Raw genomic sequence first — 19,652 nt, forward strand, 5'->3', positions numbered from 1 at the left:
CTGGCCTGCGGGTTGGGGCGCCAGGGTCTGACCCCCGACCGAGCGCGTGCTCGCGGGGGGGGAGGGGCCGCGCGCTCGGGCCGCGGAGGCGGGGCCAGGGCGGGCCGGTGGGCGGGGCCTCGGCCCGTATAACAGGCGGCGGGGGCGCGCGCGCGGCCAGAGAGCGAGCGCGCAGCGGCGGCGGTCGACCCAGCGCGTCCGGCCCGGCCTCCCGCGCCCCGCGCCCCCGAGTCCCCGCGCCCCGCGCCCCGCGCCCGCGCCCCGGCCCCGCCGCCCGCCAGGCCCCGCGCCCGCGCCCAGGACCGGCCCGCCCCGCTGAGCCGCAGCCGCAGCCGCAGCCGCCGCGCCGCCATGGGGGTGGAGGGCTGCACCAAGTGCATCAAGTACCTGCTCTTCGTCTTCAATTTCGTCTTCTGGGTGAGCCCCGCTGGGCGGGGGCGGGCGGGGCGGGCGGGGGCGCCCCGAGCCCGCAGGCCGCGCGTCCCGCTAGGCCCCGCGCAGGGGGCGCAGCCAGGCCGCCAAGTTGCGGGGCCACCTGTGGGCGCCGGGCGCGGGCGGGGGGCCTGGGCCGGCAGCCGGGGGGAGGTGGGGTCGGCCGGGGCGGGGGTGGGGGCTGCGAGACGGGGCCCTCGGGGCCTCCGCGCGGCCGGGCCGGGGCGTCTGGCGGCCTCATGTCTGTGCCCGCCGGGGGATGGCGGCCGGCGCGGCGGGTGCGGGCTCCGACCGGCGGGCCGCGGTGTCAGGGACCACCCAGCTTCGCGGCGACCGAGGGGGCTCGGGGGCGGGGCTCCCAGCGCCCCGCGCCCCGCCCCCATGAGCTCATCGGGGCCGCCGCCCCTGGATGGGCCGCGGGCGGGGGGCGCGCGCTCGGTCCGAGTCTCGGGAACCGTCTGCTCCGCGCTTGGCCCGGCCCCGCCCAGCGCAGGGTGCCGCCGCCATCCCCCGGCCGGGTCGGCACCCGCACAAGAGGCGCTTCAGCCTCTCGTGGTCTGCGTGCGGGGCGCCCGGCCGCGCTCTGTGGGGCCGGCCCCCTCCGCTCTCAGCCAGTCCGAGCTTGCGGTCCCCGCTCGCTCAGGAGGTTGCGGAGGCTTTGAGGGGACTGGGGCTGGCCCCGGGCAGGGGGCCCCGAGGACCTGAGCGTCTCTGAGCTCCTCGGGGGCCTGGGTCCCAGTGCATGCCCAGGTATGGGCGTAGGTGTGGGCTTGGCCATTGGCCTTGGAGAGAGGTGCCGGCAGGATGGTCAGTCTGGGGTGCACCAGGGTCTGCAGCTCCAGGCTGCGGACCTGCAGGTTGCGTTTTCCTGGCCTGGGTGGAAACTGCTGGCCAGTGACCACGGGTGCTTTGGCTTTGTTTCTGTTTCCTGCCTGTGTTGGAGTTGGGGAGGGGCCTGGAGTGGGTGCAGGAACCCTTCTCCTGGCCCGGCCCTGCTTCCGCTTGGCCAGTCCCCTGGGCAGTGCCTGGAGCCCTCCTGGACCCCTCTGCTGCCCCAGGCTGCTCACCCCTTCTCAGGAAGGACCATGACCACATCTGGCGGGCAGCGTAGTTCTCCAGTAGACTCGGGAGGGTAAACTTTTGAACAGTCCCCTGAGCAAGTGCGTGGGACTGGGAGCATCTGTTTCCCATCTGGACGGCCAAGGGTCCCAGCGGGGAGGACCCCAGTGCGGATGTCGGGGCAGTGAGGTGTTTGGGGTGGGGAGGACAGAGGCTGGACTGAGCTCTAGCTGGGGGTGGAGTGCAGGGGTCACACCCCACCTGAGTGGGGAGGGCAGATTGGGGGCCGCTGTGGCCGCGGGCCTCTGCTTGGGGAGTGGGGGGCAGTGAGGCTGTCAGGAAGGGCCAGGACTGGCCTGAACCATCCCCAAGCCACCCCCTTTGCCGGAGCGGTGGTGTTCAGTGTTTGTTTAGTGTTTGCCTGCTGTGGTTGGGCCTGTAGGGGGTCAGGGGGACACCCAGAGGCCCCTCTGCTGGCCTCTGAGCCCCTCCTCTAAGCAGAGCCTGAGTGTGGGGTGAGGGCCCTGACCACGAGCTGGAGGGTGGACGGAGGTGGAGGATGTCTCGCGGAGCGGGTTCTTGTCCTCAGGCTGAGTGTCCGTGCTGGCTAGGTCCCTCCCCGCTGCCCAGCCTGGGAGGTCTCCAGGGCAGACCCCGGTCACCCCCCAGCTCCGCCTGGGCGAGCCTGGTGGTTCCCCAGGCGGCTGGGGTGGAGGCCTGACCCGTCCCCAGGGGCTGCTCTGTTTTGAAGCTTAAGGCAGTGTTTCCAGGCCTCTCCCCCCAGGCCACCCAGCTGGGCATTGAGAACTGTGACCCCCACTGCCGTGGTGCTGAGCAGGGTGGGGCCCGGGGCCACCAGTCTGGCAGGGCCCCTCTCGGCCCCTGCCCCGGCGTCCGGCCTCCCCTGGTTGGTTCGGGACTGTGGAGCGCTCACCCCGCTGCTCAAGTCGGGTCCTGGGCCTTGGCTTCCGGCCCCCTGACGGTGACGTCCTCCACATCCCATCCCCAGGACCGGCGACCAGCTCACACCCTGAGGGTCGAACTCAGGAAATGGCTGTAGGGCCCGGACGGCCAGCAGGAAGACTGCCCGCCTTGGCCGGCATGGGCAGTGCCCTGGGGAAGGGGTTCCGTGGACGCTGGGTGACTCGCTTGCTGGGCTCCCTGCCCGCAGTGCAGATGTGGGTGCTGAGGGGGAGCCAGGAGACTTTGACAGTGGGTGTCAGGCTGCGTCCGGGCCCTTTTCAAAGTTCCGCGGTAGGAGTGGAAAGGCTCCCACCTGGGAGCGGGCCTCGGAGGCGGTCCAGCCGGCTTCTCCAGGAAGGAGCCGCTCACCCCACAGGCTCACAGGCCTTTCTCTCTCCTCCAGCCAGGACTTCGGGGCCCCAGGCGGTGTGCCCCCAGTATGCCTTCGGGGTTCCCTGGCCCTGCAGGCCTCCAACCGTGAGGCAGGGACGGGAGCTGGAGCAGCAGCCTGGGCCGAGCCTGAGCCTGGGAGACGGTGCAGACACCCTGCCCTGCAGGGAGTGGAAATCCTCCCGGTGCGGGTGGGACCTGGAGAGCTTCCTGGCAGAGGCCGCTGGTCCTCCAGGCTCCTGCTTGCTGCCGCGCATTTCAGGAAGAGCAGGGGCTCCCTCCCCGCGACCTAGGGCTGGAAGCCGGCACGCATGAGCCCCGCGCGCTTTCCTCATCTGTGAAGTGGGTATGATCCCAGGCCTGTCCCTGGAGGCTGGCCAGAGAGAGCACAGTGTCCTGGGCGGGCCACTTGTCCAGCCTAATGCCCTCCGTGGCTGCTGTCCAGAGGTGGGGCAGGCAGCCGAGGCGGGAACAGGGCTGCTGAGAAGCCTCGCTAACTGGCATTTAATTCTCGCTTCCAGACAGCTCATGACCGTCTGTCACTTAGCTGTTCTGTTGCCTTCCTTCCGGGAGAGGGGATGTGTGACCCTGGCAGGCTCGGTGGGGGTAGGGATTTCCTGTGCTGGTTTTAGGGGGTGGGCGAGTGGACGGACTGAGGAGCAGTGCTTTGGGGGAAACGGCCATTGGGCTGGGACAAGAAGAGGAAGTGTGTGGTCTGTCCCTGGAACAGACGGTCTCCCACCCCCCGTGAGCATGTCCAGGTACCAAGTGGCCTGGGACCCTGGTGGGTGCTGCTCCAAGGCTGCCTCCCCCCGCCGCAAGGTACCCACCCCCCCACCAGCTCAGGTCTGCCTCCAGAAGTCGAGTTCATCCCCAATCCCTAGCTCATTCTGGGAGTGCGGTCAGGGAGAGGGACCCAAAAACCCACCCTCCCACATCACGGGCCCTGTGGCTTCGCTCCAGCGCCTGAAAGCCGGAGAGGGCGAGAGCCGGGCCATCAGATCAATACGGCAAAGTCCAGGCACCCATGGGAGGAGCTGATGGTCACCTCCGCACTGGCCCAGCGTTTCAGGGTGGGGACGGGGGAGAGGCAGAGGGCTTCTGCCTCTGGCCCTGGCACCCCAGAGCCCCGCTCAGGGCATGCCGTGAGGGCTGGGTGGTTTTCAGCCCTGGAGCTGCCCCAGGGCTGGTGTGCCTCGTCCTTGACCGAGAACCAGGCTCGTCTGGAATTGGCCCTCAGGACCCTTCTCCCGAGTTGTTTTCCATCTGTCCTGCAGAATGTGGTTTGACCCAGCATGCTTCCAGAAACCTCTAGACTTCTCCGTGCCTGCCCCGCCCCCGGCCCCAAAGCACACAGTTTCTACTCTGGGGCCTGGCCTAAGCCTCTCCTGATGGCCGAGCAAGTGTTGACTTATAAGACCACTTGGGGGCTTCCAGGTGGACTCCCGGATGCTAGGGGAGTGCCCGTGGGCAGGCAGGGGCCATGCCCCTGTACGAGTTGAGGATTTCCCTTGCTAAGCTAGCTGCCAGGGGCGGGGCGGCCGCCTTCTCCAGGCATGAGATGGGAGCGGCCCGAGCGAGGGGCTTAGGAGGCGGGGTTGGGCCGGTAAGTTCTTGAGTTCTTGAGGTTGCTCTGGGCGGGGGGCTGGGAGCCACAGAGGAGGGGGAACCTGGGGCCCCACAGCTCCACCAGGGCCCGGGAGTTCATGCCCCCTTGTCCCTGTTTCTAACTTTGGAAATTAGCGCTGCCCCACCTGTCTACGGGGACTGGGTACCACGGTCATTGTCAAGAAAGTGGAAGACAGGAAGCCGGGCCACCCGCCCTGCTGACTCGCGGGCTGGGTGACCCACACCCGGTTGGCCCCAGTTCCCCTGGGGGAGGGTCGAACAGCTCCCTGTCATCTGTCTTGCCCGTGCCGTCATCTCTGGGTGGGTGCCGAGCTCGGTTCTGCACTGCCGTGAGGACTGCCCACCTTCCTGGGTGTCCAGTCCTGGGCTAGGAGGCCTGAGCCCAGGAGCTCAGTGCCCTTGGTCTTGGGGGGCAGGGGCGGGGGTTTCCGAGAGGCAGCGGGTTTGTCCCACCCTGAGCTCACGGGGGGTCACCTTCTCACACAGCTATGGCTCTGCTTGGTTGAAGGGCCCATGCGGCTCCCTAGCCCAGGGGCTTGGCCACCATCCTTTCGCTTTGTCTCAAGGTGATAAGACCTTCAGGTCCCCCAAGGTAGCACTCCCCCGGCCAGCAACGCCCTGGGGTGGAGCTGTCCCTTCAGCCTCCAGCTGGAGCGGTAGGAGGCTGAGGTCCCCAAGTGACCACATGAGGAGGTCTTTCTGCTGCTTCATGGCCTGGAGGGGCTGCAGGGCTGGGGCGCTCCTGGGACAGGGATCAGGCCACCCTGACCTGCCTTGGGAGTCCTCCCCCTGCTCTCTGGTCCCCTTCCTGAGCCCACCTGCCTCCCGTCTCCCTCTGCAGTCGGTGCCGGGCCCGCCTAGCTCCTCCTTGTCAGAGGCACGGGGCCTGGTCCTGCCACAGCCTGTCCTGGGCCCTTCTCTGGCAGGCCCCTGGGACGGCTGTGTCCGCAGGCCCCTCCCTGCAGGGGCGGAGGGGGCAGAAGGACTCCCAACCGTGGGGTCGGTTTGGGGCCAGGGAGCAGGACACTTCCTGGCTTCACTACCCAGGTATCGGGTGTGGGGTTGGGTCTCTGATGTGCCCCTAGAGGAGACGGCGTGAGGCGGGGGGCCTGCATTCATCTCTTGGTGGGAAGTGGCTGCTGCAGCCCCCAGCAGGGAGGACCCAGGAGGGCCTGGGTCACAACCCCCTTGCTACCTACTCCTCGGTGCCGGGCCAGGCGGCTTCCTGAGGTCTGGGGGCCTCCAGCCAGGCTCCGCTTCCTGGCCAAGGTGGGGGTCCCCGCTCTTCCCTCCACACTTCCCGCCCTGGGCTGCTCCTGGAGGTCACCCACAGGGAAGGCCCAAGTTTGGCCTGTGTCACCCAGGGAAGCGTCTGGCCCTGTCCCCTGATGGTGGGTGGAGAGCAAGGGTCAGTCTGCGGGAAACCAGGACCCCCACCCTGCTCAAGGGGTGGCGCCAGGACCTCCTCCTTCCCCCTCTGACCTTCCACAACCCGTCCTCAGAGCATCTCTGCTGTACCTCTTCCCTCTGACTTAGACCCTGTCCCTGAGGGCATTTCCGGCCTCACTTCCTGCCTCTGGCCCTCACTGCCCTGTTTGGGCGGGTGGGGGTGGGGGGGGTGCGTAGGGACGGTGGGGGGTTGGGACGGTGGGGGGGGTTGGGACGGTGGGGGGGTGTAAATCTCCAGGCCTCCAGGACCCCCGAGCCGCCCAGCCAAGAGCGCCTCCTGACGCGTTCTCCCTTAAGCGTGTGCACCCTTGGGTCGGGGAGCAGAGCTGGGGTGGAGCCAGGAGCCCTATCCTGACACCCTTGGGGAGGAGCCCCCCCCCCACTCCTGCCGCTGGGCGGCCAGCACTGCCGTGAGGGCGTGAGTGACGCAAGCCGGCCTTTCTGCCCCGGGCCTGTGTGGGAGGGGCTGGGGGCAAGCGCTCGGGGTGCGGGGGGCCCGGCCGGGGTCGGGGGGGGCATGGCAGCACCAGGCCTGCCCGGGCAGCACCCGCTGCCTCTTGTTCCCTTTCAGCCACTTCTTGGAAACGCCAGGCGGGCGGGCAGGAACCCAGCGTGCTTGGCAGCCCCCTCCTGTTCCAGCGGACGCCTTTAGTTACTAAATTCTCAGAAACCAAGAAGAAACAGAAACAGATCTTTCACAGTGTCCTGAACCCGCCACACCGTGCCCACTGTGGCACCTTCCCCTGTGGCCCAGCCAGCCGGCGCCCTTCCCAGGGGGCCCCTCGTGGGGCAGGGCCTCCCGGACAGGAGCAGGGGGCAGCCCCGCAGAGGTGGCCCTGTCGGGGGGGGGGGGGGGCTCTGCGGGCTCTGTGGGGCGGGGACACCCGCTGCTCCCAGCACCGGTGCTTGCAGCCACGTGTCACTGCAGCTGGGACCTTAGCTGAGATGACCTTGTGACCCCGAGATGCAAAGGGCACCCTCAGCCACCACGCCCTGGGCCCCACGCTGCGCCGGGACTGCTGCCCCACCTGCAGGCTGGTCTCTGCTGGGGAGTGCACGTCCCGGCTCCGCAGTTCTCCACTCCCTTCTCTGACCCTAAAACCTCCGTTCTGTGGGCGAATCGTCAACACGATGTTTCCACATGCTGCTGCGGGCCCTGGGAAGCCCCCCTCTCCAGGGACCCGGCTGGCCCATCACGGCAGCCGGGATCCTTGGGGGCCCGGACGAAGTTGCTTAGAAGTTCAGACGTCGGGGCCCAAGTGGGGAGTTGGGGGTGTCACTCCGGTCGGTAGAACCCTGTGAAACGGTCGCGGCATCAGGACCGTGGACACATCCAGCAGCCCCAGAAGCACCCGGGGACCCGTGTTGGTCCCCCATCCCCAGGCGGCCGGTGGCCTGGGTTCTGTTACTGCAGTAATTTGCATTTCTGACACTTCTGTAGAAAGGGAACTTCTTCTTTTCGGTCTGGTGGCTGTCACCCTGCGTGGTCGTCAACCGAGAACATTGCGTGGTAGTGCCCGGACCCACCATGTTCTTGTTCCTGCGCCTGTGAGCCGGTTGCAGGACACGTGGGTCGATCCCAGGGGCGGCAGGTGCAGGCCGAGCTGGGAAGGCCACTGACCCCCCTCCTGCCATGTTCCCGCCGCTGCGCGAGCGGGGGGCCAGGAGCCTTAGCTTCCCTGCGGAGGGCTTTCCCCCTGCTCCGGGTTGGGGTGCTGTCTTTGTCCCTCCCTCATTGGCAGTCTGCTCCCTGCCACGTGGGTTTCCTCATCAGGGAACAGGATGGTCCTCGCCATTGCTGCGTTCACCTGGCCCCATTCTGGGGGTCTGTGCGGGGCCTGGAGGGACTGGGGCCCTGGCATGCGGGGGGCATGTCCGCACTGAGCCCTCCGCAGCCCTGAACGCGGGAGCAGCTTCCCTTTACCCCTCAGGGCTGCGGGCCGCGGGGGAGTCAGAGGACACCCCGCCTGCCCCTTCCAAAGCGACCAGGGAGGGGGGTCAGCAGCGTTCCCCGCACACTTCTGTTAGGACCATGCACCCCAAGACCCTTGTCTCCCCAGCTGCTGGGGTGAAGAGGCTGTGTGAGGAACACGGGAGCGGTCCCAGCAGGCCAGGGGCCACGCGCCCCTCCACACTCCACCCCCTCCGCCGATGGGGAGGCTCATCGGGGCTTGTGGCCAGGGCGCCAGGGCTTCGGAGGACCCCAGCGGACGCCCGGGACAGGGGCTTCCCCGCCCCTCCCCCTCCACCCTGGGACATCTCACAAAGGCCGCCAGAGCGCAGTTTCAAAAGAGAACAAGTGATGGTTTCAAGCCAGAGTTACCACGGCAACGCTCAGCCTCGACTCCACCTCCCTGGGAGCCCCCGATGGCAGCCGCCTCAGGAGGAGCCGGGGACTCTGGGGTGCCCGCCCTGCCCCCGCCGTCCCATGGGCCCCCTGGCCATCTCCCGTGGCTGGCAGGGGCCAACCGAGAGGCTCAGGATGCTGGGAGCCCGGGCCCCTGCCCTTGGAGGTCTACGCGGGAGCCAGAGGCCATGGGAGGGGACCCTGGTGGTCCTCCCCACCCACGCTGGAGGAAGGGCAGAGCCTCGGAGCCTCAGCCTGCCCCGCCCCACCAGACCTGGAACCCTGGGAGAAGGGGGCTGAGAAGCGGGCTAGTTGGGGGGCAGCCTCGCCTCAGGGGTGTGGGCCCCGCCAGCTGGACTGTTAGCAGAGGCCGGTGTGGAAGGGCCCGGGAAGCGGTGGGGGTTTCCGTGGGACGGCCCGTGGGGCCCGGGCCCGGAGTCACACGCAGATCCGCCAGCCAGGGGAGCTGCTCCCCAGCAGGGGCCTCGGGTGGGTGCCGGTCTGGCCAGGTGGTTTTCTGGACGGGGTGGGGGGGGATTCTCCTCCCTGTAGGACGTGGAGCTCCAGGCCTGTGTTGGGGTCAGTGTCTGCTGCTGCCTGGGGAAGGCCCCGTTCGCAGCACACGGGTGGTGGGAGGAGGAAGCCTGAGGCTGTGGTCTGGGGGCACGTTCTGGCCGGTGGGGCAGCTGGGGCTGGGCCGGCCTGAACAGGCTGGGGCCCGAGGGCAGCGCACCACGGCCTGTGTTGGTGAGATGCTTGTGTATCGGCCAGGTCCAGCGTGGTCTGGGCTCCCCTTCAGCAGCGCCCCCCCCCCCCGCCCCAGGCCCTGTGCTCGCAGGACCGTGAGTCTGTGGAAGGCCTCCCCAAGCCGGAAGTCTCTGTCGTCCCGCTAGGCTCCAAGCAGAGCCCCCTTCCTGCCCCTGCTGCCCAGGCAGCCCCTCCCTGGCCTCTCTGGGAGCCCAGCTTCCTTCCTCCTGCGGCGGCTTCCCTTCCCAGGCCCGCGGCGGCAAGATTTCTCCCACAAACGGCCCAGCCCCTCGCCCCGTGGCTTCCTGGAGGCCACTGGCCTCGGCTGCCTCCCCTTGTCTGTTGTTCCCTTCACGGGCCCCACCAGGGCCCTGGTGGCATCAGACCCCCAAAGACTGGAGTCCCCTTCCCGGGGTTCCCAGATGAGCTGGGGACAGTTGGAGGCACCCGCTTGGAGGAAGGCCCAGCGGTCCCGGGGGTACTTGGGGCTGGTGTGGACTGCAGCCAGATTTAGCAAACGAAAATACAGGGCCTCCAGCTAAATTGGAGCTTTGGCTGGAAAAATGAACGCTGTTTTGACATGAGTGTGCCCATCCCGGACTGGGGATGTCGCTCCAATACCCGTCCCAAGTGCCGGGTCCCAGCAGCGGGCGTGCGGAGCTGGCAGGCAGCCTGGACCCCAGCGGTGCCTGGGAGCGCCCCCTGGAGAGGGACGCCCTGAGCCCGCCGGCAGGTGGAGGCGAGGATCCAGCCCCTGCCTCCTTGGGTGTCTGGTGTGGCTCGGCCCACACTCACCCCTGCGGTGCTCTGGGCAAGTAACCGTGTCCCCGTTTTGTCCCCAGCTGGCCGGAGGTGTGATCCTGGGTGTGGCTCTGTGGCTGCGCCACGACCCGCAGACCACCAACCTCCTCTACCTGGAGCTGGGAGACAGGCCTGCACCCAACACCTTCTACGTAGGTGAGTACACCTGGCCGACCCTGGGCTTGGGGGCCAGCGGGAGCGACCTGTCAAGATGTCTGATCACAACTGCTGCAGACAGGCGGTCAGGAAGGGCTTCCAGGAGGAGGCAGGGCACGGGCCAGGCCAGCAAGGCTTGCTGGGCTGCTGGGCGGACGAGGCCTGCCAGGAAGGGCTCTCTGGGCGAGAGGATGAGAGAGAGTGTGGGCAGAGTCAGGCCCGCCTAGGGGCCTTGCGGTCCACGGTTCCATGGGGGTCCGCTGCCTGGCTGGCAGGGGGCGGGGGGTGCAGCAGCCAGGCTCCCAGGCAGCACTGGGACAGCACTGGTGTGTGGGCTGTCGAGACCCCACCAGATGGCTCCTGGGGGCCCACTGGGGGCTGGGGCAGGGGAGCCGTGTCTCGTGGTGGGTATTTCGGGGAGGCTCGCAGGGAAGGGGCGGGGCGGGATGCCTGCCTGGGCAGCGGGACTGGCGTCAGCCAAGGCAGCTGGAGCAAGGGGGAGGGAGACTGGGGCCCCAGGGTGAGGCAGGGTCCAGTGTGACTCAGGCCGCCCCCTCCCCCAGCCACACCTTGCTTCCTTATTAGGCTGCCTGCCTCCTAGGCACCAGCTGGGGGCCCCCTCAGGGGATCGCGCCCCCACCCCTGCCCCACCCTGCCCTGCAGAGCCTCCCTCCTCCTCAGGTTGGTCCCCAGCCAGCGGGAGGCAGGGCCTGGCCCTCCTGGGGCTCTGGAAGCCTTGTTTCTGTCCTTTAAAGGAACGGCCTGGCCTGGCCTCTCAGGTCCCCACAGGCCCGGCAGTGGGGCAGGAAGTGTGTGTGGGCCTTTCGGGTTCGGGGCTCCATGTTAGGACCAGCGGCTGCCCTACTGTGTGCCACCCAGCAGGGGGCTGGGTCCTTCCCAGCTGCTGTTCAGGGGAGGAGCACGCACTGGGGGGGGGGGGGGGGGCTGGTTGCTGAAGCAGGAATGGCCCAGGGCCCCCTGGGGCCACAAAAGGGATGTGTGTCCCTTCCCAGCCTGTGCTCCTCTTGGAGCTGCTCTGACTTGGGAGCACTGACGGGGTGACCCCTTTCCTCCCTGGAGACGGAAGCCTGCAGCTCTGGCCACGGACTCCCAGGGCCGGCTGCCCCTGGAGGGGGTCCCGAGCCTCCCCCCTCCAGATCCACAGGCTCCCCCGGGCTGGGAGCCCCCTCGAAGGTTTGAGTCTCCGGAGAAGAGGGCCCGCCCGCCCATTACAAAGGCACCCCCGAGAACTGTCGCCCAGGGTCTGCCAAAGCCAGGCACCCTCGGGAGCAGGGTGGTCAGCTTTGCTCATGTGTCCGAGGGAAGGAAGGGCCTTCCAGACCCGTCAGAGCTGTTTGTCTCCTGCAGACCTCCTCCCAGGCCCCCTCCCCTTCCCCAGGGGCTCGAGCCTGCAACATCCTGTCTGGCGTGGTTCTCCAGGATCTGGGGTGCTGGGTTAGGCAGATGGTTTGGGAAGGGGTCCCCCTCCCACCTCACGGCCGGAGCAGCTCCTGCTCTCACGGTCCTCTGCGTCTGGTCCAGCACGGTAGAGGAGCTAAAGGCCCCTCGGTGCAGCGCAGGACTGGGCTGGGAGGGCTCCGGAACCCCGGTCGCAGGCTTGGGAATGGGTCGGGCACACGGAGGCCCGCTGCTTCTGCTCTGGGCCTTACCAGGGGGAGCGAGGCTGCAGGGCTGTGCCCGGACTCCAGGAGGGATGTGGTCCCACACGAGAGGCTTGTAGGGGGCAGCGCAGGCGCTGTCCCACCGGCCTGTCCCTCACAGGTACCACATCGGGCTGTCACTGTGGGGCCCAAGCCTGGCTTGCAGGGGCCCCCACGTGCCTCTTCTGGCACTTGGCGGAGGGACTGCCCTTGGGGAAGCAGCTTCAGCCCCTGGACTGCTTGGCAGGCCTGCCCGGGGACCTGGGCTTCTGCAGCGACCCCCGTGGGCTGCCGAGTCCCTGCCCATCAAAGACGGGCCTTCTGGATCCGCCCGAGGCAGGCTGGGCCTGCCAGGGAGGCGGGGGAGCAGATGTGGGCGCTGGCAAAAGGGCTCTTTGTCCAGGGCTGGGGGGGGGGGCAGGTTAGGGGCTTCCACAGCATCCAGGACAACACTGCAGGGCCCAGGGGGTCCCCGAGCGCGCCTGTTGGAACCAGACCTGTCTGCGTGGGCCATGGGCCCTGAGAAGGGCAGCGCGGCCAGGCCAGAGGCACCCCCTACCCTGTCCTGGCCCTTCTTGCGTCCCCAGCATATGGGCACCCCCACGTGCTGACCTAGAAATCTCCCTCCCACACCACACGCCATCCTCAGGGGACCGGGTCGCCCCAGCTGCCAGGCCACCTCCGCCGGCAGGTTCCAGTCCTCCCGCAGCCAGCTCGGGCCCATGCCTCCAGCCCAGGGAGCCACATGGAGCCGCTGGATCTGACCCCCTGCCCGGGCACAGTGGGCATGGCCCTGTGCACCAGGAGCGCATGGTCCTCTGTGGCTCCCGCTGAGTCCCAGACTTCCAGGGACCAGAGTGGGCGCAGGCCGTGTGCAGCCTCAGCGGGGAGCGAGGCGGCGCACAGATTGGCAGGCAGGGCTCTCTGAGCACACCGCTGTGCCAGTCAGTCCTGGCCCGGTCCCCGGCGGCCAGTTCCCGGGGTGCAGACCCGCAGCGGGGTGGGGAGGGGGCAGGGGGGCACGGGGCAGGGAGACATGGGAGGGGCACTCGCCCCATGGCCAGGCCGCGGTGCCCTCGCCGCTCCTCTAGGGCAGGGTGGCCCGAGCCCTGGGTGGAAGGTGTGCCCATGGCCAGGGAGGGGGACTGGGACGGGCGGCTCTCGGGGGGACATCGAGCTCTGAGCGTGTCCGTTGCTCCCCCACAAAGGCATCTACATCCTCATCGCCGTGGGTGCCGTGATGATGTTCGTCGGGTTTCTGGGCTGCTACGGGGCCATCCAGGAGTCCCAGTGCCTGCTGGGGACGGTAAGGCCCGGGGCCGGGCGGGGGCAGGAAGGGGGTGCAGAGGCAGAACCCAGAGTTCTGGAGGCTCCCTGTGTTCTGCTCAGATGGGCCCCCCTGCTTGGCAGTGTGGCCCTGGAGCGGGGGCTCGCCGGGTGGCCTAGGGACCTTTCCTGGAATGACAGCCTCTGGGTCCCTGTGTGGCTCAGAAACCCCACCTTGTCCTGTTACTGTGACGTCTGGTTCCTAACTTGTGGTTTTTCTTTGTTTTGAATACAAAGGCCCAGAAGCATACGGGGCGGGGCGTGTCCTGGTTCCTCGGCAACTTTAACGCAGAAGCTGAGGCCTGGCTAGCCCCGGAGGCATGGGCAGTGGGCGTTCATGTCATGATGACCCTCTTCCCACCCGGAGAGGGAGGAGTGGGGTGCGGACAGGGGTCACTTGGGGCCCGAACCCCCCGGGGCTGAGCCCTGGCCTGTGGGGATGCTGAGAAGCTCGGCAGGCCACTGCTGGGACCGAGTCTCCCCCCCCCCATGCGGCTCGTCCCCGGTTGGGGTGGGGGTGGGGGTCGGCTGCCACCACGAGCCACACGAACACTTGCTGGTCACTCGGGCGTCTGTCGCCCGCACACGGCCAGCCCTAAGCTGCCCCATGCCTGCCCTCATGCCTGTGTCTCTGCTCTCCCCTCTGGGTCCCGCACGGCCTTCCCAGTTCTTTACCTGCCTCGTCATCCTCTTTGCCTGTGAAGTAGCTGCCGGCATCTGGGGCTTTGTCAACAAAGACCAGGTGAGCCTGGACGGCAGCAGTGGGCCTGTCCCTGCCGGGCTGGGGTTGGGGAGGGCCTGCTCTTCGGTGGTGGGGAATGGGTTGGGCCTACCCTTGGATTGCAGGGTGCTCTTTGGGGCTGCCCGTGGGCCCTGCCTCACAGAAAGGCCATGGAGGGTTTCTGGAGGAGGTGGCCCCGGGGGCCGAGGGGAAGGCGGGGCGGCCTATCTCCCAGCACCGGGGGGGGGGGGCAACCAGGTCTCCCCTGGGAACATCACTTTCTCAGGAGAGCCAGGAGAACATGTGCCCCCCCCCCAGGGGTGGTCCCTGCGGTGGCTGTGACCTCACCGCTTCCGCACACCCCACCCCCAGATCGCCAAGGACGTGAAGCAGTTCTATGACCAGGCTTTGCAGCAGGCGGTGGTGGACGATGATGCCAACAATGCCAAGGCCGTGGTGAAGACCTTCCATGAGACGGTGCGGGAGGAGTTGCTGGGGGGATGGGGTGGTCCTCTTGGGTAAGGCCCGGCTGGGGCGGAGCCTGGCCCCAGCGCAGACCTCAGGAGCAGGAGGGGTGCTGCGACCTGTCGGCCTGCAGAGCCCTCTCTGGGGTGCCCGGGGGGGATTCTCGGGGACCCACCATAAGCCAGGTGAGCCCGTTAGGCCAAGGCGTGATGGGAGGAAGGGGAAGAGAGGGGCCCCCGGCTCTGTTCTCCCCCTGGAGCCTCCCAGCTCGTAACCCTGGGCCAGGCTGGGGCATCTCCCCAGGCCTCAGCTTCCCCAGGCTGTGTGTCCCTGGCCATCTACCCACGGGTCGCGTGCGCACAAGGGCGCGGGGTGACCCGGGGGTCTTGGTCCCCGCAGCTCAACTGCTGTGGTTCCAGCACGCTGTCCGCACTGACCACCTCCGTGCTCAAGAACAACCTGTGTCCCTCGGGCAGCACCATCATCAGCAACTTCTTCAAGGTACACAGGGCCGGGCGCGTCCCGGGGTATGCCAGGCTGCCTGGGCCCCTGGGGGCGGCACCATCCACGTGTGGCTCAGCTACCTGAGCGGAAGGCCACGCACCCGCCACGTCCCACCCTGCGTCTGTTTTAAAACGGGTGTGAGATAACGGGGCAGAGACCAGGCGCTGGCCACACCTCTTCTGAGGGGCCGAGCCTCCCCATGCTCTTTCCTCAATGAGCCTGTGCTGCGGACTGTGGGGGCCCAAGGGCCCGCACCCCTGACGGTCCGCTGGCTGTCCTCCCCACCCGTCCCCCAGGAGGACTGCCACCAGAAGATCGATGACCTCTTCTCGGGGAAGCTGTACCTCATTGGTATTGCGGCCATTGTGGTTGCTGTGATCATGGTGAGTGCACGGGCCGGGCATCTGCCCAGGGCACCCCCACAGGGCAGCAGGTGCTGACGGCCCCCCCCCACCCCGCAGATCTTCGAGATGATCCTGAGCATGGTGCTGTGCTGCGGCATCCGGAACAGCTCCGTGTACTGAGCGGACGCAGCCGCTCGCGCTGTGGGGACAGGCCACTGGGGACCCTGCAGCGCCCCCGGAGTGACCGGACGTTCCGAGGAGGGCCGTCACCGCCCGTGTAGATAACTTCTCCGGCATCACTCTGCCACACTTATTAGCCTTTTTACTTCTGAGGTTTCGTTTTTGTCCTGAAGTTCCCCGTTTCCCTCGGGGCTGAAGTCACCAGACGGCATGTGAGCGGGCCTCGGGGACTGCGAGGCGGGGCCCCTGCTTCTGCGGCTGGGAGGGGCTCCGCCTGCTCAACCAGGCCTCTCCCGGGGGCCCTGCGGCCCGCGCACCTGCCTCCCGGGCTGCACGGCTCCTGCCTTTTCTAACCCGTTCCTCTGCCGCCGCCCGTCCGGAGCCGGGTCTGCAGCAGCCTTCCGCCCTCAGCGCACCTGCCCTTTCTAACGCGCCTGCCACTGCAGTTACACCTCCGAGTCGCTCAATAAAGACGGAGAATCCGGGCATGCCAACGACGTCCCTGTGCCAGCGGCGTCCAGCGCGGCGGCTGCAGGCGCCAGGGGCTGGGGGGCGGGCCGGTGCCCCGCGCGCGTCGGCGGCCTCCGCCCAGCCTCCCCGACCCCCGCGTGCTTGGGCCCCACCGCCCGGAGGGGCAGGTCCGGGGTAGGGGTGCTTGAGGCGGGGCCTGCAGGACTCCCCTTCCTCCCGCACACGGCCCCCCGCGCCCCGGGCTCTCCCGGCCGGCCGCGGTGCTGGTCCGCGGTCCCGGACAGCTGGACAGCTCCCGGCCCGGGCCTCCGCTTGCGGGGGCCGGAGAGGCGGGTCTGAGCCCCTGCCAGCCGGACCCGGACCCGGGGCGGGGGGGTGCCCGGGGCGCGGGCAGGACCGGTCTGTGCCGAACCCACCCCGTGAGGCCGCGAGCGCCTGGCTGGGGTCGGGCTCGGGGTTCCCAGCGGCCGCCTCGGGGGCTCCAGTTGGAACCGACCCCCAGCCCCGCATTTGGGGTCATCGGGTCTCGGCGGGGCCGCCCTCCTGCCACGTGTGTGCCGCAAGGGTCTCTGGGAAGGCGACCCGGGGCCCGCCCCCACGTGCTTCCCCCGTGGACCCTGGGGCGTCCCGGCCGCGCAGCGCAGCCGCAGTCCGTGCTGGGGGGGTCCCTGGGGGTCCCGACCACGCCTGGGGGCCGCAGGGTGGAGGCGGCGGGCAGAGAGCCGAGGCCGCCCCGACGTTGAGCGCAGCCGCCGAAACCCCGTCCCGCCCCCGACCCCGCCCCCGACCCACGAAGGGCGCGGTTGCGCGCTTCCGCCCGCACCGGAAGCACTTGGCCACGGCGCCGCGCGCGACGATGCACTTCCGGTCTGAGGAGGCTGCTGTGCTCGCGACTTCCAGCAGATGGCGCTGGGGCCCGGGAACGCGGCGCTAGCCGTTAGCCCTCGAGCATTCTGGGAGTCGCCGTGCTGCCTCTTCCTTCTCCCTCTTCCCGACTCAGTTCCGGCTCTTAGCGGGAAGGAGAGCCGTCGTTTCCGGGGAGGAAGGGCTCCGAAAAAAAAAAGCGAGGACGCATGCGCAGGGGCCACGCTGCCCGACGGGCCCTGGCCGTGGCGACCCAGTGCCTTGTGGGAGATGTAGTTCTCCAGGTGCGAACGTCGCGGGGCTGGGCCGGCGGAGGACTCGGTTTCCCAGAAGGCCGAGCGCAGCTGAAGATGGAGCCGGCCAGGCCGCGCCGGTCCGGTAGGTTTGCGGTGAGGGAGTCCGGCGCTGACTGGCGGCCGCGCCTCTGGGAGGTCGCTGTCCGCAGCCTTGCCCAGCCCGGAGACGCCCCCGTAGCGCTTCGCGTCTCCGGCCCCTCGCGGGCTGGGCCCTGGGACCCCGAGGCTTGTGAAGCCCGAACCCTGTCCGGCCCCGGCCCCCGACGGAGCGGAGGAAGCCGGGGTGCGCGTCCGAGCGCTCCCGCGGGGCAGCCAGTGGTTCCGCCCGCAGGGACGGGGCTCAGGCCGCCGAGCTCCCGAAGTGCGCGGAGATCCCCGGGACACGCTCCCGATGGCCCGTCCTGGCGCGCTGCCCCGTTGTCCCCCGGCGCGCCCCCGCTCCGGCTGCTGGTCCCAGTCGGGAAGGCGGCCTTCCCGCCGGTGCGGATCGCAGGGCCGCGTCTCCGGGGAGCAGGAGGCCGGAGCTCCGGCTTTGCTCGCGGCGCGCTGTGTGGCCGGGCCACGGCCCCTCCCTCCCTGGAGCGCGCGGGGTGCTCCGTTCCCTCCGGAGCTGCTCCCTCACCGGGGGACGCGCCCCAGAGCGCCGGCGTCTGTTTGCCCGCTGCGGGGCACCCGCGGCCGCGCCGGGCCCACCCGCCGGGTGCTTCGTGGGCGCTCCGCCGCGGGTCACCCTGGGCCAGGGCAGCTGGATGGATGGGTGAGGCCGGCTGTCCCCTGAGCCCGGAAATACAAGGTGCAAGGTGCCGGCTTGGTCACACGTGGGCCACTTTGCTCCGCGGGGAGCGGGGAGGTGTGCGCAGGGTTGCTGCAGGGCCTGCTCTGCCCAGCAAGGGTGCCCCAGGCGGCCACGGACATCCCGCTTCGCGGTGGGCTTGACCCTCAGAGGCCGAGGACCTGGCTGCGGACGCCCACGGAACTCCCGGGGCCTCTCCCAGCCATCAGGGGCGGCCCTCCTTGCCTGGGACCAGGCAGGGGCGCAGTCTTTGTGGAGTCCTTGCGGCGTGCCACGCGCCACGCTGAGCGGTTAGGAAGGAGCCTACCTGCGTGAGAGCGGTGTCGGCACAGAGCACAGGCTGCTGTTGTCCGCCGGCCGAGCCCTGGCTGGCTGCCCCTTGCCACAGCCCCACCCTCCAGCAGGCCCCTAGACGGGCTCCGAGCCTTGAACGAGGCTCTCATACAAAGGATCTGCCCTAGGCCTGGCCTCTGTCTGGGCTCCGTATCCCCAGGACCGCCCGTCGGGGATTGTGGCGCCATGCCTGCACCTTTGCCGCCTGATCTGACGGTTGGCTTTTCCCACCCCAGCCCGCCAAGGTTGAGCAGCTGGACGGCGCCGGACCCAGGCCACCACGCCTTTGCAGCACTCGCCGACCGGCGCTCCGGCGTCCGCACAGACCGCGTCCGACAAGGGAGGTGAGAGGGCTTTCAGGGGACGGGGATCTCCGTCCCTTGCTCTGCAGGGCGTAGTTCTTCCTGTGGATCCCACCGCTGGCCCAAGGACAGGGGTGTACAGGAGGGACCTCAGACACGAACTTCCTGGGCGGTCTGGTCTGGGTGTGGCGTGCTCTAGGACACATGTCTGAGGCAGGGGCAGGGGAGCCCCTGGAAGCCCAGCAAGGGACAGAGGTCGACGCTCTGCCTCCGGACACCACGTCTCTCAGCGACTCGGACTCTGATGTCAGCCTGCCCGGCCGTGCTGAGATGGAAGCTCTGTCCCCGGGGGTGCTGCCTGGGGAGGCCCAGGGGGTCTCAGACCCCGATGAGGCCCCTTTGTCTGCAAGGGGCCTCCGCACGGCCACGGTGCAGCCGTTCCAGCTGAGGGGCACCAGCTCTACCTTCTCCTGGCGCAGCCGCAACATCTTTGACTTCCTGGAGGGCACAGGCAGGCAGGTGCTGCCCTCTGAGGAGCAGACTGGCTCGGGGGATGGCGGGGACTTCCCACCCCCGCCGGCACCCTCAAGCCGGCCTCCAGGAGAGGACCCGGGCAGGGCGAGTCAGAGCCCTGCCCCTCCGAAGTTGCCCCCTGTCCCTGACTATGTGGCCCACCCTGAGCGCTGGACCAAATACAGTCTGGAAAACGTGGCTGAGGTCAGCGAGCAGAGCAACCGGGCTGCTGCTCTGGCCTTCCTGGGCTCCCCGAGCCTGGCTGCCCCCAGCGACCGTGTGTCCTCTTTCAACCAGGATGCCTCTAGCTGTGGGGAGGGAAGAGTCGTCTTCACCAAACCCGCCCGAGCTGGCGAGGCCAGGCCCGAGAGGAAGAGGGCCCTGAAGACGGCAGGAGGGCCTGGGAAGGAAGGCCCCGTGGAGTTGGCCCACCTGGCTGGGCCTGGGAGCCCGGAGGCTGAGGAGTGGAGCAGCCCCCACGGGGGCCTTCAGGAAGTGGGCATGCTGCAGGGGGCCGCCCACCCCGACTCAGCGGCCGGGCCCCCTGTGGTGGAGACTGTCGGCTTCCACAGCAGCCGGAAGCGGAACAGAGACCATTTCCGCAACAAGCACAGCAGCCCTGAGGCCGCAGGCGCCGAGATCTGAGAGAAGAGACCGGCCAGCTGGCGTTCCCGGACCAGGCTGGCGGAGGAAGGCAGCTGGGGCCACTGGCCACCTGGGGTGGAGTGGGGCCTGGGGCTCCAGCCCTCGGGAGGGGAGCCAGCGGGCTGCCAGGAGGAGGTGTCGGCATCCTGGGCTGGAGCTCCGGGTAGCGGTGTCTGAAGCAGTGCTTGCCGGTGGACGGCAGGAACCCTGGCCCGCCGAGTCCCTGGGCGGCAGCAGTAAAGGTTTCAGACATTCCTCCGG

At 69.0% G+C, this 19,652-nt stretch overlaps 3 protein-coding genes across 5 annotated transcripts; 2 read left to right on the forward strand and 1 right to left on the reverse strand.

The window, feature by feature from the left end:
- The first annotated feature begins 238 nt into the window (after window positions 1-238).
- Window positions 239-15,659, forward strand: CD81 (CD81 molecule). Its single transcript, XM_046014261.1, has 8 exons — window positions 239-417; window positions 9,859-9,973; window positions 12,843-12,940; window positions 13,628-13,702; window positions 14,054-14,158; window positions 14,546-14,647; window positions 14,947-15,033; window positions 15,112-15,659. The coding sequence occupies exons 1-8, from the start codon at window positions 352-354 to the stop codon at window positions 15,172-15,174; spliced, it is 711 nt and encodes a 236-aa protein (XP_045870217.1). The 5' UTR covers window positions 239-351; the 3' UTR covers window positions 15,175-15,659.
- On the reverse strand, window positions 15,621-18,119 carry LOC123948167 (translation initiation factor IF-2-like). Its single transcript, XM_046014689.1, has 3 exons — window positions 17,906-18,119; window positions 17,428-17,550; window positions 15,621-17,335 (listed from the first exon to the last, which is right to left on the reverse strand). The coding sequence occupies exons 1-3, from the start codon at window positions 18,117-18,119 to the stop codon at window positions 15,621-15,623; spliced, it is 2,052 nt and encodes a 683-aa protein (XP_045870645.1).
- On the forward strand, window positions 16,762-19,650 carry TSSC4 (tumor suppressing subtransferable candidate 4). Of its 3 annotated transcripts, none has more exons than XM_046014258.1 (2): window positions 16,762-16,887; window positions 18,168-19,650. In XM_046014258.1, exon 2 carries the CDS (start codon window positions 18,438-18,440, stop codon window positions 19,389-19,391), a length of 954 nt encoding a protein of 317 aa, XP_045870214.1. In that variant the 5' UTR covers window positions 16,762-16,887; window positions 18,168-18,437; the 3' UTR covers window positions 19,392-19,650. The 3 variants fall into 3 exon arrangements, with proteins under 3 accessions (XP_045870214.1, XP_045870215.1, XP_045870216.1); XM_046014259.1 differs by lacking the exon at window positions 16,762-16,887 and adding an exon at window positions 17,483-17,598; XM_046014260.1 differs by lacking the exon at window positions 16,762-16,887 and adding an exon at window positions 17,504-17,605.
- The last annotated feature ends 2 nt before the right edge of the window (window positions 19,651-19,652 follow it).

Source organism: Meles meles, chromosome 8 (genome assembly GCF_922984935.1).
Source record: "Meles meles chromosome 8, mMelMel3.1 paternal haplotype, whole genome shotgun sequence".
NCBI classification, from domain to species: Eukaryota; Metazoa; Chordata; class Mammalia; order Carnivora; family Mustelidae; genus Meles; species Meles meles.

What these genes read in the sequence shown, in the direction of transcription:
- CD81 (XM_046014261.1), top strand. Translation starts at nt 352, where the DNA reads ATGGGGGTGGAGGGCTGCACCAAGTGCATCAAGTACCTGCTCTTCGTC. An exon ending in ACCCAACACCTTCTACGTAG is followed by an intron (nt 9,974 to 12,842) that starts GTGAGTACACCT and finishes TCCCCCACAAAG; the next exon opens with GCATCTACATCCTCATCGCC. An exon ending in GCTTTGTCAACAAAGACCAG is followed by an intron (nt 13,703 to 14,053) that starts GTGAGCCTGGAC and finishes CCCCACCCCCAG; the next exon opens with ATCGCCAAGGACGTGAAGCA.
- LOC123948167 (XM_046014689.1), bottom strand. Translation starts at nt 18,119, where the DNA reads ATGGCGCCACAATCCCCGACGGGCGGTCCTGGGGATACGGAGCCCAGA. An exon ending in CCGACACCGCTCTCACGCAG is followed by an intron (nt 17,551 to 17,905) that starts GTAGGCTCCTTC and finishes CCATCCATCCAG; the next exon opens with CTGCCCTGGCCCAGGGTGAC. An exon ending in GCTCTGGGGCGCGTCCCCCG is followed by an intron (nt 17,336 to 17,427) that starts GTGAGGGAGCAG and finishes CCGCGAGCAAAG; the next exon opens with CCGGAGCTCCGGCCTCCTGC.
- TSSC4 (XM_046014258.1), top strand. Translation starts at nt 18,438, where the DNA reads ATGTCTGAGGCAGGGGCAGGGGAGCCCCTGGAAGCCCAGCAAGGGACA.